Source organism: Eptesicus fuscus, chromosome 16 (assembly GCF_027574615.1).
Source record: "Eptesicus fuscus isolate TK198812 chromosome 16, DD_ASM_mEF_20220401, whole genome shotgun sequence".
NCBI lineage: Eukaryota > Metazoa > Chordata > Mammalia > Chiroptera > Vespertilionidae > Eptesicus > Eptesicus fuscus.
In genome coordinates this window covers 829,272-845,502 of record NC_072488.1, presented here as the reverse complement: position 1 = coordinate 845,502, position 16,231 = coordinate 829,272, and the positions used below count along the sequence as shown (strand labels likewise).

The 16,231-nt window shown below is 59.5% G+C and overlaps 2 protein-coding genes across 4 annotated transcripts; both read left to right on the top strand.

Moving 5' to 3' along the window:
• Nucleotides 1–1,194: 1,194 nt before the first annotated feature.
• Nucleotides 1,195–6,912, top strand: RNASEH1 (ribonuclease H1). Of its 3 annotated transcripts, XM_054728338.1 has the most exons (9): nt 1,195–1,414; nt 1,613–1,725; nt 4,098–4,259; nt 4,699–4,798; nt 4,969–5,023; nt 5,212–5,233; nt 5,346–5,426; nt 5,969–6,093; nt 6,591–6,912. In XM_054728338.1, the coding sequence occupies exons 1-9, from the start codon at nt 1,293–1,295 to the stop codon at nt 6,675–6,677; spliced, it is 867 nt and encodes a 288-aa protein (XP_054584313.1). In that variant the 5' UTR covers nt 1,195–1,292; the 3' UTR covers nt 6,678–6,912. The 3 variants fall into 3 exon arrangements, 2 of the variants coding, with proteins under 2 accessions (XP_054584313.1, XP_008160660.2); XR_008558587.1 differs by lacking the exon at nt 5,212–5,233 and having other exon boundaries at nt 6,591–6,669; XM_008162438.3 differs by lacking the exon at nt 5,212–5,233 and having other exon boundaries at nt 5,342–5,426.
• Nucleotides 6,913–11,864: 4,952 nt separating this feature from the next.
• On the top strand, nt 11,865–16,162 carry ADI1 (acireductone dioxygenase 1). Its single transcript, XM_054728347.1, has 5 exons — nt 11,865–11,912; nt 11,945–12,112; nt 14,331–14,450; nt 15,316–15,495; nt 15,602–16,162. The coding sequence occupies exons 2-5, from the start codon at nt 11,993–11,995 to the stop codon at nt 15,719–15,721; spliced, it is 540 nt and encodes a 179-aa protein (XP_054584322.1). The 5' UTR covers nt 11,865–11,912; nt 11,945–11,992; the 3' UTR covers nt 15,722–16,162.
• The last annotated feature ends 69 nt before the right edge of the window (nt 16,163–16,231 follow it).

The window sequence follows — 16,231 nt, the reverse complement described above, 5'->3', positions numbered from 1 at the left end:
AGGCATCACACTGTGCTAGCATTGTCCTTGTTAGCAGGTCACTAGGTGCACCACTGCTGACCACCTGTAGGGTCATCACTTAAATAGGTAACAAAAGAACACTGCCCCTGGAAGATTGCCGTTAAAATGCCCTCAGCTCAGTAATTTCCCCATGTCCCTTGGGCTACCAGGGGGCATTTCCTACTGCTATTCAGGCTGAGGGGCAGACTGGTCAGACCACCCGGATGACTAGCAGAAACCTGGGAGTGCATATGGAAGGATGGGGCGGGGCCCTCCAGTGCATTTGACACCCAGAGTGGTTATTGTAACACCCTTCTCCCGCCAACGAGTTTTCTTAGCTATACCCCTACCATGATCCGTTGTAATTCATTATTTTAGAACCAATACTTAGCAGTTAAAAAGCATAAATGTCCATTTCAAAGACATTATTCAAATTTAATGAAACATGTAACGTGCAAACTAAACCTGCACTTTATTTTTATTCTTTAAATATATATCTTTATTGATTTCAGAGAGGAAGGGAGAGGGGGAGAAAGATAGAAACATCAATGATGAGAGAGAATCATTGATTGGCTGCCTCCTGCACGTCCCCCATTGGGGATTGAGCCTGCAACCCGGGCATGTGCCCTTGACCGGAATCGAACCTGGGACCCTTCAGTCCACAGGCTGACGCTCTATCCACTGAGCCAAACCAGCTGGGGCTAAAATCTGCACTTTAATGAACTTATTTCACGGGTAGTTCTCACTGCCCGGTTCCACTGTTTTAGGTTTTAAACACAAGTGGTCTCTGTGATAAAGGAGCACAGCCAGCCAATGCACTTGGAGAAGCGAGTCCTAAGTAGGTCTGACCCCTCGATCACGCTGGGGGGCGGGGGGCAGCTGGCAGGCAGCACCTCTGCTGGGCCCCTCCGGTACCATCTCTTCATTTACAGCCCAACCGGCTTCCCAGCCCAGGAGGGCGCCAGGCCCCGCCCACAACTCACAGACCCCGCCCACACAAGGCCCCGCCCACACGGCGCGAACCAATCGCACCCCTCCCTACGCCCCGCCCTTCGCGTGGCCCCGCCCACACCGCCCTGGATCCAGGCCCCGCCCCGCCCCGCCCGGGACCTGCCCTCCGGCCTCACTTTCTCACTGACATCCCGGAAATGCACGAACCCGCGGAGCGCTCGGCTCTAGGCCCCGCCCACCGGTTTGCGCGTCATCTCCCCGCGCCGCCGCCGGAGTTTGGGCGGCGCGATGGCGGCGCGGAGCCGAGGGCCGGGGTGCCGGCCCGGGCCGGGGAGGGAGCGATGACCCGGCTCCTGGGCGTGGTGCACAGAGTCGCTCTGGCCGCCGTGCGCTGCCGCAGCGGCGGGCTCGGCATGTTCTACGCCGTGAGGAGGGGCCGCAAGGCCGGCGTCTTCCTGACCTGGTGAGCGCGCCGGCCCCGGAAGTGATGACCGGGCTCGGGTTCGGAGACCCCGGGACTGCGGTGCCTGGAGGCGGGGAAGCACGAGCGGTGGCCCCGCAGACCGAGGCCGCCCAGCCTGCGCTCTGCCCGCCCCGGACAGCACCGCCGAAGGGGACGGGGGTGCCGGGAGCGGGGCGGGTGACGCAGCCTCTGTTCCAGGAACGAATGCCGAGCGCAGGTGGACCGGTTCCCTGCTGCCCGGTTCAAGAAGTTTGCCACCGAAGAGGAAGCCTGGGCCTTCGTCAGGAGCTCGGGGAGCCCTGGTTCGAAAGGTAGTCACCACGCCATCACTGTCACCTTAACCTGTGCACAGCTTCCCTCCCAGGTGCCCTGTAACCTGTGCACAGCCTCTCCCCTCCCAGGTGCCCCTGTAACCTGTGCACAGCCTTCCTCCCAGGTGCCCTCTAACCTGTGCACAGCCTCCCTCCCAGGTGCCCTCTAACCTGGGCACAGCCTCCCTCCCAGGTGCCCCTGTAACCTGTGCACAGCCTTCCTCCCAGGTGCCCTCTAACCTGTGCACAGCCTCCCCTCCCGGGTGCCCTGTAACCTGTGCACAGCCTCTCCCCTCCCAGGTGCCCTCTAACCTGTGCACAGCCTCTCCCCTCCCAGGTGCCCTCTAACCTGTGCACAGCCTCCCTCCCAGGTGCCCTCTAACCTGTGCACAGCCTCCCTCCCAGGTGCCCTGTAACCTGTGCACAGCCTCCCCTCCCGGGTGCCCTGTAACCTGTGCACAGCCTCCCCTCCCAGGTGCCCTGTAACCTGTGCACAGCCTCCCCTCCCAGGTGCCCTGTAACCTGTGCACAGCCTCTCCCAGGTGCCCTCTAACCTGGGCACAACCTTCCTCCCAGGTGCCCTGTAACCTGTGCACAGCCTCCCTCCCAGGTGCCCTCTAACCTGTGCACAGCCTTCCTCCCAGGTGCCCTCTAACCTGTGCACAGCCTCCCTCCCAGGTGCCCTCTAACCTGTGCACAGCCTCCCTCCCAGGTGCCCTCTAACCTGTGCACAGCCTCCCTCCCAGGTGCCCTCTAACCTGTGCACAGCCTCCCCTCCCAGGTGCCCTCTAACCTGTGCACAGCCTCCCTCCCAGGTGCCCTCTAACCTGTGCACAGCCTCCCTCCCAGGTGCCCTCTAACCTGTGCACAGCCTTCCTCCCAGGTGCCCTCTAACCTGTGCACAGCCTCCCCTCCCAGGTGCCCTCTAACCTGTGCACAGCCTCCCTCCCAGGTGCCCTGTAACCTGTGCACAGCCTTCCTCCCAGGTGCCCTCTAACCTGTGCACAGCCTCCCTCCCAGGTGCCCTCTAACCTGTGCACAGCCTCCCTCCCAGGTGCCCTCTAACCTGTGCACAGCCTCCCTCCCAGGTGCCCTCTAACCTGTGCACAGCCTCCCCTCCCAGGTGCCCTCTAACCTGTGCACAGCCTTCCCCTCCCAGGTGCCCTCTAACCTGGGCACAGCCTCTCCCCTCCCAGGTGCCCTCTAACCTGGGCACAGCCTCCCCTCCCAGGTGCCCTCTAACCTGGGCACAGCCTCCCCTCCCAGGTGCCCTGTAACCTGTGCACAGCCTCCCCTCCCAGGTGCCCTGTAACCTGTGCACAGCCTCCCCTCCCAGGTGCCCTCTAACCTGTGCACAGCCTCCCCTTCCAGGTGCCCTCTAACCTGAGCACAGCCTCCCCTTCCAGGTGCCCTCTAACCTGTGCACAGCCTCCCCTTCCAGGTGCCCTGTAACCTGTGCACAGCCTCCCCTCCCAGGTGCCCTGTAACCTGTGCACAGCCTCCCTCCCAGGTGCCCTCTAACCTGGGCACAGCCTCCCCTCCCAGGTGCCCTCTAACCTGTGCACAGCCTTCCTCCCAGGTGCCCTCTAACCTGTGCACAGCCTCTCCCCTCCCAGGTGCCCTGTAACCTGTGCACAGCCTCCCCTCCCGGGTGCCCTCTAACCTGTGCACAGCCTCCCCTTCCGGGTGCCCTGTAACCTGTGCACAGCCTCTCCCAGGTGCCCTCTAACCTGTGCACAGCCTTCCCCTCCCAGGTGCCCTCTAACCTGTGCACAGCCTCCCTCCCAGGTGCCCTGTAACCTGTGCACAGCCTCCCCTCCCAGGTGCCCTCTAACCTGTGCACAGCCTCCCCTCCCAGGTGCCCTCTAACCTGGGCACAGCCTCCCCTCCCAGGTGCCCTCTAACCTGTGCACAGCCTCCCTCCCAGGTGCCCTCTAACCTGTGCACAGCCTCCCTCCCAGGTGCCCTCTAACCTGTGCACAGCCTCCCCTCCCAGGTGTCACATGTCCAGTTCTCTAGTTTCCATATAAAATTTTGGACTTTGTTTTTCCTGGGGAAAGAGCCCCTGAGATTTTCAAACTCTTGGTGATCCCCACGGGTCCATAACCCTTTATGTCTCTGCTGACTCCATCGAAACCAGGTTTATTTTAACAGACGCTTTGCTCTCCTCTTCACATGGTCCTCGTCCAGCTTGTGGGAATTTAGGACAATTTCACAGGACGTCAGAGTCATTGTCTTTACAGGGCCACATACAGAGGGTGCTTAGGTCTCACTCAGTGTCGGTGACATCGAAGGACTCGCTGAACTTCTGGATTCTTAATTGTTGTGTCGGGTCCGTTGTTTCTGGCTTCTGAGCCGACTCCGTCTTTCAGGGCAGGAAGATAAGCTCGTGCACGAATCACAAGCGAAAGCCAGCAAGCGATGCCGGGAGCCCCCGGCTGAAGGGGAGGAGAACGGGGAGCCGCGGGCAAAGCATGTGAAGCAGGACGGGGAGGCAGCCCCTGTGGTGGACAAGGACACGTTCTCTTACATGGGTTTGTCTTTTTATATATAATTTGTAATATGTTTTTATTGATGTCAGAGAAGAAGGAAGCAGGAGAGAGAGAGAGAAACATCAATGATGAGAATCATTGATCAGCTGCCTCCTGCACACCCCACACTGGGGATCAAGCCTGCAACCAAGGTACATGCCCTTGACCGGAATCGAACCAGGGACCCTTCAGTCCGCAGGCCGACGCTCTATCCACTGAGCAAAACCGGTCAGGGCAGATTTTGTATTTTTAATCTGTAATGAAACTGTATGTATAAAAACTCTCCCCCCCTTTTTAATGGGGGAAGTTGCAGCTGATGTTTAACATCCTCATTCTCATCTGAAAGGGCATTTTAGGGGAAAACCTCTAACTCGCCACAGTAAACCTTTAGGTGAATTCAGTTTCTCGTGAGGACGACACTCACTGAGCTTCCATCTCGCAGGCGAATACGTCGTCGTCTACACGGACGGCTGCTGCTCCAGCAACGGGCGCCGGCGGGCGCGCGCGGGCATCGGCGTGTACTGGGGGCCCGGCCACCCTCTGTGAGTAAACCACGGCGCGGGCCGGGCTGCAGGCTTTCCCAGGTCAAGTTCTGAAACTGACGTGTGGTCGGCTTGATTTCTAAAAGCTGCTTTTGTGCGATGCTTTCGTATGTCAAATAAAACATACGTTAGCTTATAATTTTATTTTCTCTGTATCGTTTTGAATCCAGAAATGTGGGCATTAGACTTCCTGGGCGACAAACCAACCAAAGGGCAGAAATTCACGTAAGTTATCAGATACGTTCTCCGCTAACCACGGAAGGGCATCGTCCCTTAGCACCGACTGAACACACTGGTGACCTTTGTGCTGTCTGTGTACAAGCCACTCAAAGTCCAGAAGAAACTCAGTGTGGGTTAGTAACGATGATAAAGGACAGGGCTTTTCTGGAAAAATTATGAAACCTTTCAAATAGGTGTTTACCCGTGAGCGGAATTGTAAGCATCACAGTCCGCGAGGGAGAGGGGGCGTGGCACCTGAAGTCCCTGTGCGTCTGTGACGCGGGCGCGGGGCAGGCTCTGCAGTGACGACCGGCTTCTCTCCAGGCAGCCTGCAAAGCCATCGCGCAGGCCAAGGCTCAGAACATCACGAAGCTGGTTCTGTACACAGACAGCATGTTCACCATCAACGGTGAGCTCTCACGTCTTCCTTCTGGGCTTTTCTAGCACATTTGCCAGAAATAGGTACTTCCTTCACCTGTGGGGTCACTGTATCGGGGACCCTCACGTCAGCGGGGCTGCATTTGGTTTGTCAGGTGTGAAGGAAAGGGTGCGGGTCTGGGGCCCCAGGTCTGCCGCTCCAGGGTTTGCCTCATCGGGTTTTCTTTGCCGGGACTAGAGCCAGGGCAGGACGTAGGTAAAGCCCTGCTCGGGGCGCTGCGCGTGTCCGCTGCTTGCGTGACTGAGGACGGCGGGCTGGTGACTTCCTGGGAAGCGTGTGTAGGAGCACGGAGCAGTGCCGAAGGTTGGGGCGCTCCCTGGAGGAGGTGACGCCCCAGGCTGAGAGCTGTAGGCCGAGTGCGGTTAGATCAAGGGAGGAGGAGGGAGGGCTTCAGGCCGGCCGGAGGCCCGTGCGGCCGGAGGAGAGGAGGTCCAGGATGCTGCTCAGAACACACGTGGGCGAGGAAGAGGCCGTCCGTCCGCGGCGCCTAGTCTGGAGGGCGTGTCTTCCAGGCATCACCAGCTGGGTCCAGAGCTGGAAGGAGAACGGATGGAGGACCAGCGCCGGGAAGGCGGTGACCAACAAGGAGGACTTCATGGAGCTGGACAGACTCGTCCAGGGCGTGGACGTGCAGTGGGTGAGTGTCCCCTGTCCGGGGCGTGGACGTGCAGTGGGTGAGTGTCCCCTGTCCGGGGCGTGGACGTGCAGTGGGTGAGTGTCTATAAGAGACGGGTTTTGTTAAAATTACTTTTTCAAACAACCGGAGCAAGTTAGACGCACCTGTTTCCCTGCTCTGCCCTGCGGGCCAACCAGGACACTGAGGGACTGGGCGCTGTGGGAAGCTCGCTATAGCGCGTGAAGGGTGTTCACACACGCGGGGCAGCCTTCCCACAGGTTCAGCGCATAGTGAGTGTCGGGGCACCCGCCCTGGTGCACACACGTGCTTTGCCCGGAAAGCTTACACCTGTCGTATGTGGGAAAGAGCAACACGCAGTCAGATCCAGGCTGTGGAGAGTCGGGATGGAGTGTGTCCGTGTGGCCCCGCAGGGGAGGGCGGGCGGGCGCCGCCTCAGCTCCCGGAGGCTGAGCGGTACCGTGAGGCTGCAGAAGGAAAAGGGAAATCCTGTCCCACAGATGCACGTTCCTGGTCACGCGGGATTTGTAGGCAACGAGGCGGCCGACAGGCTAGCGCGAGAAGGAGCGAGGCAGGCGGAGGGCTGAGCGCCGTCCTCCGGGACATCTGCCACTTCCCCGTGAGCAGCGACTCCGCACGAGGTGGAGAGACCCTCCCACGCCCCTCAGGAGGCAGGGGTGTCCTGTGACTCCGTGGTGAACTGGACAGTCCTGGGTTCGAGATGGAAAACTCACTGGAGACCCAGCGTTAAGCTTTATTGGGCGTGCTGCGCTCCCATGGACTTCCTAAGGACGTGCTAGTAAACGTTGGCTGAGCAGTGCAGACGAGTCTTCTGGAAGTTTCTTGGCGGGTGGCCTCAGGATGTCGGCTGGCCGGGGCCTGCGTGCAGAACAGAGAACGGCAGTGAGTGTCGCGTCGCGCACGGGGCTGGGCTGCCTGACGTCACTCCTGAAGGGGGGGGGGAGGACTCGCTCAGCAAGCCCCGCCCTCTCCCGCGGAGAACCCCACCTGGTTCCGCTGTCCCAGTTGCTCTGGTCGGTGCTGGTTGTTCACTCGGCGAGGATGGGCTGGCTGCCTGCTCTGGCCCAGGCTCTGTCTAGATCCTGGGTACACGACAGTGAGCACATGGGGGAGAGAAACCCCACCTTCAGAGCTCAAGTTCTTATGGGGAGACAGACAAAAGTCACAGGGAGGCCCCATGGAGGCCAGTGCTAGGTGGGAATATAACGGGGATAAAGAGGAATAAAAAGTGCCAGCCGTGCGTGTGTGTGTGTGTGTGTGTGTGTGCATGTGTGTGTGTGTGTGGTGGTGTGTGTGTGTGTGTGTGTGTGTGTGTGTGGTGTGTGTGTGTGTGTGTGTGTGTGTGTGTGTGTGTGTGTGTGTGTGTGTGTGTGTGTGAAGGAGAGGGAGGCCCCATGGAGGCCAGTGTTAGGTGGGAATATAACGGGGATAAAGAGGAATAAAAAGTGCCAGCCGTGTGTGTGTGTCTGTGTGTGTGTGTGTGTGTGTGGTGTGTGTGTGGTGTGTGTGTGTGTGTGTGCATGTGAGTATGTGTGTGTGTGTGAAGGAGAGGGAGGGAGCTGGGAGGGGACAGGAAGAGAACTGCACTTGCAGGTGTGGCCAGGAAGGCTGGATGTTAAGTGCATTTGGGCTGACACGGGAGGAGGGGAGGGACCCAGCACCCCTGCAGGAAGTGCCCAGCAGAGGGCATGGCCTGAGGCAGGGTCCTGGGCTGGGGTGGAGTGCAGGAGCTGGGTGGGGGCGGGGTAGGCACTGGGAGCCACAGGCCGTGATGGGAGCTGGGCTTCTGCACCGAGAACGGCCTGCAGGGGGCAGGATGGAGGCAAGGAAACCCGCCGGAGACCCCTGTGATGTCCAGGGGACAGGTCGGCTCCGGGCCAGGACCCAGGACCCAGCGTGGGCTGGTGGGCGGGGTCAGTCTGCATGAAGGCCAAGGACACACACACACACGTGCCATAAAAATAAGTGCAACACCCTAGTCGGTCCCCTTCCAAGGAGGGCAGGGAGGGAGTTATTATTCTGGCATTGATCCTGCCTCTCCTGCGTGAACTCCATCCCTCAGACAGGAGGGTGGGAGGCAACTTCAAAAACCACTCCAGCCGCCCTGGCCGGCTGCTCCGTGGTTAGAGCGTCGGCCCTCGAACTAAAGGGTCGCGGGTTCGATCCTCTGGCCTCTGGATCTGGCTGCTACCTGCAGAGAGCGTGAGGGCAGAGGGAAGTGCTGGGCGGCACCACGAGCACCCAAACCACCAGCTCCGACTGCAGGCCACACTGGGACGTCGGCCGGACTTCCCCGCGCGGCCTGTACGGAGAGCAGGCGGGGGCTGTAAGGCAGACGCTGGAGAGACCCCGTTTAGGAAAGGAAGACGGGTCAGATGCCGCACAGACGCACGAGCAGTCATTTCTGTGGAGCCGGGGTGCGCTCGCAGGGAGGGAGGGAGGGACGCCTGGGGAGCCCGGGGGCGGGGGCGGGGGCGGGGGCGGGGTGTCTGCCGAAGTTCCGATCCTGAGCGGGTGAGGGTACAGGGGTATCCACCGTATGAGTCGGTCAGTGAGGTGTTTGTGTCCTTTTCTGTGTTCCTGTGGTCAAAGGCTAATTAAAAAGATAAAAATAAATGATTATGTCAAACGTTTTTTAAAACTTGCACAGTGCTGTTATCGAGAAGCGCCGAAGACAATTTAGGGACCTGCACGTCTTGGTCGTGAAGAGCTGTAACTGCCCCCCCTGGCCCATGTGGCTCGATGGTCAGTTCCCAGCCAGGGCACACACCCAGGTTATGGGTTCCCTCCCTGGGCGGGGTGTGTATGGGAGGCAACCAAGTGATGTTTCTCTCCCCCTCACCCTTCCTCGCTCTGAAATCAATAAAAACACATTAAAAGTTGTTTTTAAGTTGTAACTATTCCTACGTGACGGTGAGCTGCCAGGGCGACATACGTGGTCTGCCCGGTGCCCGGCCAGGTCCGACCCCGCCCTCTTCGCAGCCGCTGGCCGGGATGAAAAGCGCCTGAACGTGCCCTCCTCTGGCCTCCCGGCAGGTGCTCGCCTGGGGGGCTGGTCATGTCGGTACAAGTTTGCTTTCCATCCGACGGATTTGCTTTCTGGAAAGCGATCTTTCTAGCTCAGGTTTCAGCGTCTTGCTCACACATCCTTGTGGGGTTTCGTTCCAGAGAAGATGGAGTCCTCACGCCCTCACGCGTGTTTCCGTTGCTGGGGTCCGTGTCCCCGCTTCCCGCCCAGCACAGGTGTTAACCGCAGAGGAGCCTGGGAACTCCTGAGCAGCCAGAACCAGTTTATGCCTCTGGAAATCTTGAGCAAACCCCCCCCCCCCCCCCCGAGATCTCTCTGTCCCTTTACCTTGGCTGAGCCCACAACCCTGGGCATGTGCCCTGACCGGGAGCAAACCGGGGACCTTTGGTTGCACAGGACGGTGCTCACCACTGACCGGCCCCGGCAGGGCGTCATTTCTTCATTCGAAATGCCGCAGCTTTTCATAGAATGACACGGATTTTTCAAACGGACACAAAAGGAATGGTTTCAGGGACGCTCAGACGTCTCTGCACAGCGTCACCGGCCAGTCTCCTGCTGTCTCCGTGCTTAGGGAGCTGGCCAGCTGGGCAGGGCGGGGGGGCCGGGACTGTGCGGGGTGGTCGCCCGCGGCCCTCACTGCTCACCCTGCGTCATGACAGCAAACCCCGGTCCGAGCACCTGCCTGGGTGTGGGGCTCCATCCCCCGCAGGGGCTGTGCAGGAGGCCACCAGCGTTGGTTCTTTCTCCAGATGTTTCTCTCTCTCTCCCTCTCCCTTCCTCCCAGGGGACACTGCAGGGTGTGAGCACGCCAGGGTCGGCGCCACAGGCCTCGCTCAGGCGCCAGCCGCTGAACCCAAGGGGTTACAGAGTTCACCCGCCCTCACCGTTGTTATTAATCTGGCACTGCAGTGGCAGGTGACAGGAATCCGAGCTGCTTAAGCAAACAAAGACCTGTCAGTTTTCTTTCAAAAAGCTCCTGGGGCCCTGGCCGGGGAGCTCAGTGCGTTAGTCATCCCCATATGATCTCGGATGAGGGCACACACAGAGGAAGCAATGAATGCATAAGTAAGTGGAACGACTTCTCTGTCCCTTCCTCTCCAAAGTCAGGGAGTAAAAGTTCTGAAAAGCCAGCCCCACGGGAGAGTCCAGGCGGCCCAGCCAGAGCTCCGCCCACCCCTGGGTCTCTGGGAGCGAGGTCCTCGGGTGGCCACTGGGGAGGCGCTGAGCCCGACCGGCTGGGGGAGAAGGCGCAGTGCGGGGGGGACACAGCAGATGCTCCCCACGAACACCTCAGGGCCAGGGGTCCCTGTGCTGAGTGTTTCTAATGAAGAGAACTAAGACCCGCCATTCTGCTCCCAGCTCAGTCTGCAGGTCCCCCCTCCGGCCGCACTGACCGGTCCCTGGATCCCAGCACCCACAGGGGAGCCTGGTCTGAACAGCACTGGGCAGGGAAAGGGAGCTGACATCTGCGAAGCCAACAGCCGGGCTTCCTGAGACGCAGACAAGGGTAAGGGAGGGGGTGTAACAGCATGGTAGCTGGAATCGACACCGAGGCGCCTGCCTAAAGTGATGTTTCAGGCGCATTTTATTTTTAATTTTTTCCTTCAGCTCCTTGGGGACCCTGCCCAGCGCCTCTTCTGGCTCATCTCCCGGTGACACAGTGTTGGGGTGTCCCAGGGCCCTCTCCTTGCCCTGAGCTCTGTCCACATACCCTGGGCGGCTTACAGCCCAGGTAGGTGACGGCCCCACCTGTACCTGACCTGAGCCCCCTGACCCCGCCGTGCGCTGAGGGACCTCACACCCAGCAGTGACCCAGCAGCAGCACCCACAGCAGCCTCAGGACCTGGTGGCCCAATCGGAGCCAGGCGTCCTGTTCTCTCTCCTCCACCCTCCCCTTCAATCCACTCTCTGTTGGTCCCATCTCTTTGACCTTCTGAACGCTCATCTTTTTGTGTGTGTGTGTTGTTGTTTTTTGTTTCTGTGAACGAAAGGAGCCACATGCTAACCTGACAAGCTCAGGGGAGGCCTGCGTGGCAGTCTTGCAAACTCAGAGACCTGAAATAACCACAAAAGATGGTCTGAAAATTAAACATTTAACTACAAACAGGTTATAGTGGGCAGTCATTCCTAAGCTGCTATCTTCCCTGACAAAGATCAACTTAGATCTTCTTTACTGAGCCCATTTGCCTTTTTGCCTCTAAGATAAGATTTTGTTCTTTTTAAAAAATATATAATTGATTTCAGAGAGTACGGGAAAGAGAAACAATGATGGGCCGGCCAGCGTGGCTGTGGTTGAGCGCCGACCTATGAACCAGGTCGGGGTTGATTCTGGGTCAGGGCACAGGCCGGGGTTGTGGGCTCCATCCCGTGTGGGGCGTGCAGGAGGCAGCCCACGATGATTCTCATCAGTCTCTCTCTCTCTCTGAAATCAATAAAAAATATATTGTTTTAAAAGAAAAAACATCAATGATGAGAACCATTGACCAGCTGCCTCCTGCCCGCCCCGGTTATGGAACGGTGACCTCATGGTTCGTCGGTCGGGATGTTTTGTTATTTGGGGACACGTTCCAGTTAAAACCGCAGGAGCCGCCGGAATGGGCGCCGGGCCCCTCCCCGCGGGCCCCTCCCCGCCGGCCCCTCCCCGCGGCGGCTCCGGCTGAGCGGACTTAACAAAACCACGCACTTGGCCCCGGGCCTTGCGGTGACCGTCGCTGAGATCTGGGCGCGGAGGCCTCGGCCGTGCACGGCTGCAGCCAACCGCAGGCCCGGAGCCGCCCCGCCCGCCGCGGGCCTCCCGGAGCGCAGGCCCCGCCCGCCGCCCGCGGCTCGGGGCGCACTCCGCGCGCAGCCGCCATGGTGCAGGCCTGGTACCTGGACGACTCCGCCGCCGACCCCCGCCGGCCGCACCGCGCCGAGCCCGCCCGCCCGGTCGGCCTGGAGCAGCTGCGCCGCCTCGGGATCCTGTACTGGAAGGTGCGCGGCGGGGCGGCGGGGCGGCGGGGCGGCGGGGCGGCGGGGCGGCGGGGCGGCGGGGCGGCGGGCGGGCGAGGTGCCTCTGAGTCCCCGGACGCCGGGCACCCCGCTCCGCCGAGTTCGGGACCGCGGCCTGGACAGGACCCGGCAGCGCGCACGCTCCGCAGCGAGGCCTGGTGGTCGGCCGCCTGAACGCGCTGCGCATGCTCCGCAGGGAGGCCGGGTGGTCGGCTGCGCACGCTCAGTAGCGAGGCCTGGTGGTCGGCCGCCTGAGCGCGCTGCGCATGCTCCTCAGCGAGGCCGGGTGGTGGGCGGCCAGGGGTGCTGCGCATGCTCAGCAGCAGCAGCAGGCGGGTCCAGGGAGAGGTCCCACGCCCCTCGGTTCCCAGCTGCAGACGGGACCCCGCTGGGACGGGCGTGCCGGCTGGGACGGCCTGGGTCCTGGGCGGCACCGCGCAGGCAGCGCTAGGGGTCAGCGGGGAGGGGGCGTGGGCCCAGGCCGCCCCATTGCTGTGAGGTCCGCGTTCGGGAATTCAAACTGTCTTTTGTGTGTTTGTTAATTTTTACATGGTGTTTATCTTTTCCTGCGCTAAGATGTAACACTGCAGAGCAGTGAAAGGGTTTAAAGTCTGTGGTGGCAGGAAGATAAGTTTTGTTTTCTAATAAAGTTAGTGCATCCACAACCTAAAGCACCCCAAGGGCCGCGCGACTGCAGGCATTCAGCCGGCGCCTTGGCATCTAAGAGGAGGAATGAGATCCTGCCACCTGCAGGTGTGCGCAGGGGTGAGATAGAGGGTCACCTAGGTGTCAGACCCTTACCCCTCCCTCCTCCCCATGGGACGGTGGGGCAGCGGGTCCAAAGGCCACCTGGACTCAGTGACGTTTGCTGGGTGCTCCGAGCGCCCTGTGTATTCCGTGCTCTTACCAACAGCGCTCTTGTCGGGGGCACAGGGAGCGTGCGTGCACGCCTGCTCGTGGTCACACAGTGGGAAGCTAGATTGTTCCGCTCATCTGGGGAGTCATCTTTGCGGAAGTTAACGTGTTGATGGCTAGTACTTTGAGACAGTCTGGAGTTTGCCGTTCAGTTCTCACGGTACCATGTGCGTTTCATGACAGTTCAAGGCCAGCATGCTACATGCCCTGCCGTTGGTTTTCGTTAGGAGTTCAGACTAAATCCGCTGGCTCCCTAGGGGAGTGACCTTGAAGAACACAGGGTGCGATGAGGGGCCAAAGCGCTCCCGTGGGTGGAGGAAGCGGCCAGGTGCCAGGCGGCTAGGCCAGCGGTCGGCAAACATTATCAACAGAGCCAAATACCAACAGTACGACGATTGACATTTGAGAGCCGAAAACCGACTTCTGCGCATGGGCCACGAAGTTTCAATCGCACTGTACGTGCGTGCCGCACGGCATTCTGTGGAAGAGCCACACTCAAGGGGCCAAGAGCCGCGTGTGGCTCGCGAGCCGGTTTGCTGACCACTGTGCTCGGCGAAGCACCAAGAATTGTTGAAGAACAGCAAATACCCCTTTGGTTTACAATGTAGCTTTTTCCTTTTTTTAAAATTGATTTCAGAGAGGGAGAGACAGATAGAAACATCAATGATGAGAATCATTGATTGGCTGCCTCCTGTACTGCCCCCCCGCCCCCCCTGAAATCCAGCCCCAAATCCGGGCCTGTGCCCTGACTGGAATCGACTGTGACCTCCTGGTCCATAGGTTGATGCTCAAGCCCAGAGCTACACGGGCTGGGCTGATTTTTTAAATCGGGACTAGGAAGAGGGGAAACGGCACCTGGGCTAGATGGCAGAAGGCCGTCGGTGCAGCGGCCTGGTGCTGGGACTGTAGCTGTGGGCGGAGGCGGCGGGCATTCTGACCGGGGAACAGACTGGCCGTGGGGGGCTCAGTTGGGCTTCGGAGTGGAGGCTGGCAGAGGACACATGGGACGAGGGGTGTGTGGACAGACCTGAGGCCATGAGTGTTCCACTGAAGCCCCTGGCAGTGGGACCCGAGGTGCGAAGAGGAACCCCAGGAAGGACTTGGGGAGCAGGAATTAATACAGCTGCGCTTTGTTCACTGTCAGGGAGAATCACTCACAGAGGTGGGGAAGGAGCGGGGAGGTTCGTTGGGGTTGACCGGCCTGATGTCTGGAGACAAGCACGTGGGCGGCCCAGATGCTGTGCCTCCTGCATGCGTGGCCTCCTTTCGTTGTTCACCCCTTTAGCTGGACCCTGACAGACATGAGAGTGACCCCGAGCTAGAGAAGATCCGGAAGGAGAGAAACTACTCCTGGATGGACATCGTCACCCTCAGCAAAGAGAAGCTGCCCGACTACGAGGAGAAGGCAAGGAGCTCTAGGTTTGGAGGGGACTCATTGGATTCGCTCCCAGCACAGTTTTAAAATTTTTATCTTTAGTTTTAAAATTTTTAGCTTAGACTTTTTTAATTTGAATTTTTGATTAAGATATTGCGGGAAAGAGAAAAGTAGATTTGAATAGAAATTCTTTATTTTTTTTTTTTTTTTTTTTTTTTTTTTTTAAATATATTTTATTGATTTTTTACAGAGAGGAAGGGAGAGGGATAGAGAGTTAGAAACATCTATGAGAGAGAAACATCGATCAGCCGCCTCCTGCACACCCCCCACTGGGGACGCGCCCACAACCAAGGCACATGCCCCCGACCAGAATCGAACCCGGGACCCCTGAGTCCACAGGCCGACGCTCTATCCACTGAGCCAAACCGGTCCTGGCATAGAAATTCTTTATTAAGGTGACTACCTTTAACAGATTTTCATGTGGCTTCTGACCTTCCAGTGTGAGCATGACTGTGTGCCTGTAACCATGTAACTGCATGTGTGACCCTGACATGTGATTAGCATGACTGCATGTGACTGTATGACCACGTGACTGCCGTGTGTGGTGGGTTATGAGCAGGAGCCAGGCTATCTGGGAGTCTCGGCTCTGACATGCAGGCTGTGTCGTCGGGCCAGCGACCTTGCCTCCGTGCCACATTTCCTCGTGTCAATGGGGCCACAGCACACCCAGGCGGTGGGAATTCTTTAAGTGCTGGCCGGTGGGGAGGACTCAGAAACATCCTAGCTCCCCCTGACACTTGCTATAATGGCCCGGACTTTCTGGGGGAGAATTCTGCCCTCTTCAGCTGTCACTGAGGTGGGACTGCAGGCGACTCACATGTCCCTCGTGGCCTAGATCAAGATGTTCTACACGGAGCACCTGCACCGGGACGAGGAGATCCGCTACGTGTTGGACGGCAGCGGGTACTTCGACGTGAGGGACGCGGAGGACAGGTGGATCCGCATCGCCGTGGAGAAGGGAGACATGATCACCCTCCCCGCGGGGATCTACCACCGCTTCACGCTGGACGAGCAGGTGGGACCTGTGGCCCTGAGGCAGGCGGGTGGGATGTGACTGACAGACTGAGACACGGGCGGTAAAGGCCCGGTGGCCGGTCTAACCAGGGCTGTGCGTTTCCTAGAACTACGTGAAGGCCATGCGGCTGTTCGTGGGGGAGCCGGTGTGGACGGCGCACAACCGGCCAGCGGACCACTTGGAGGCTCGGGGCCAGTACGTGGCGTTCTTGGCGCAGAGGGCATAGGGAGCCCTGGGGCCAGCACACCCCTCGCCCGGACGGTCCTGCGCGTGACAGCGGCAGGAAACCTACTTTGTCCTCCTCGCTTTTCTGTCCCCCGGGGAGGCTGTCTGATCAGAGTGTGTTTTAGCGGAAGGAGCCGTAAGCCTGATTTTCACGTAGAAGCCTCTGTGGGCATGCCGTCTCCACGCCATGGCCCTATGCCGGCACCCATTCTCAAGCCGCGTGTGCCCGTGTCCCTGCCTGGCCGCCCCTTTGGGACCTGATACAGATTGCGGTCGAGGCCACGCCGCCTGTGAGCAGGTGACAGGGCTCTTCTCCCACCACCGGTGGGGAGTGGGGGGCAGCCCTCATGTTAGGGGGACTCGTGCCCCTTTCTTGTTTAAAATAAAGCAGCTGCCTTGCCCTGGCCAGTGGCTCAGTTGGTTAGAGCTTCGTCCCAATACACCAAGGCTGTGGGTTCGTACAAGCCCCCGCCAATGAACTCATACATAAATGGAACAAATGGAAGTCTCT

Excerpts from the sequence above, each read along its gene's own strand:
- ADI1 (XM_054728347.1), top strand. The coding sequence starts at position 11,993 with ATGGTGCAGGCCTGGTACCTGGACGACTCCGCCGCCGACCCCCGCCGG. Across the intron at positions 14,451-15,315 it reads TGCCCGACTACGAGGAGAAG|ATCAAGATGTTCTACACGGA; the intron begins GCAAGGAGCTCT and ends CTCGTGGCCTAG. Across the intron at positions 15,496-15,601 it reads GCTTCACGCTGGACGAGCAG|AACTACGTGAAGGCCATGCG; the intron begins GTGGGACCTGTG and ends TGCGTTTCCTAG.
- RNASEH1 (XM_054728338.1), top strand. The coding sequence starts at position 1,293 with ATGACCCGGCTCCTGGGCGTGGTGCACAGAGTCGCTCTGGCCGCCGTG. Across the intron at positions 5,234-5,345 it reads GTTTACCCGTGAGCGGAATT|CCTGCAAAGCCATCGCGCAG; the intron begins GTAAGCATCACA and ends CTCTCCAGGCAG. Across the intron at positions 5,427-5,968 it reads CAGCATGTTCACCATCAACG|GCATCACCAGCTGGGTCCAG; the intron begins GTGAGCTCTCAC and ends CGTGTCTTCCAG.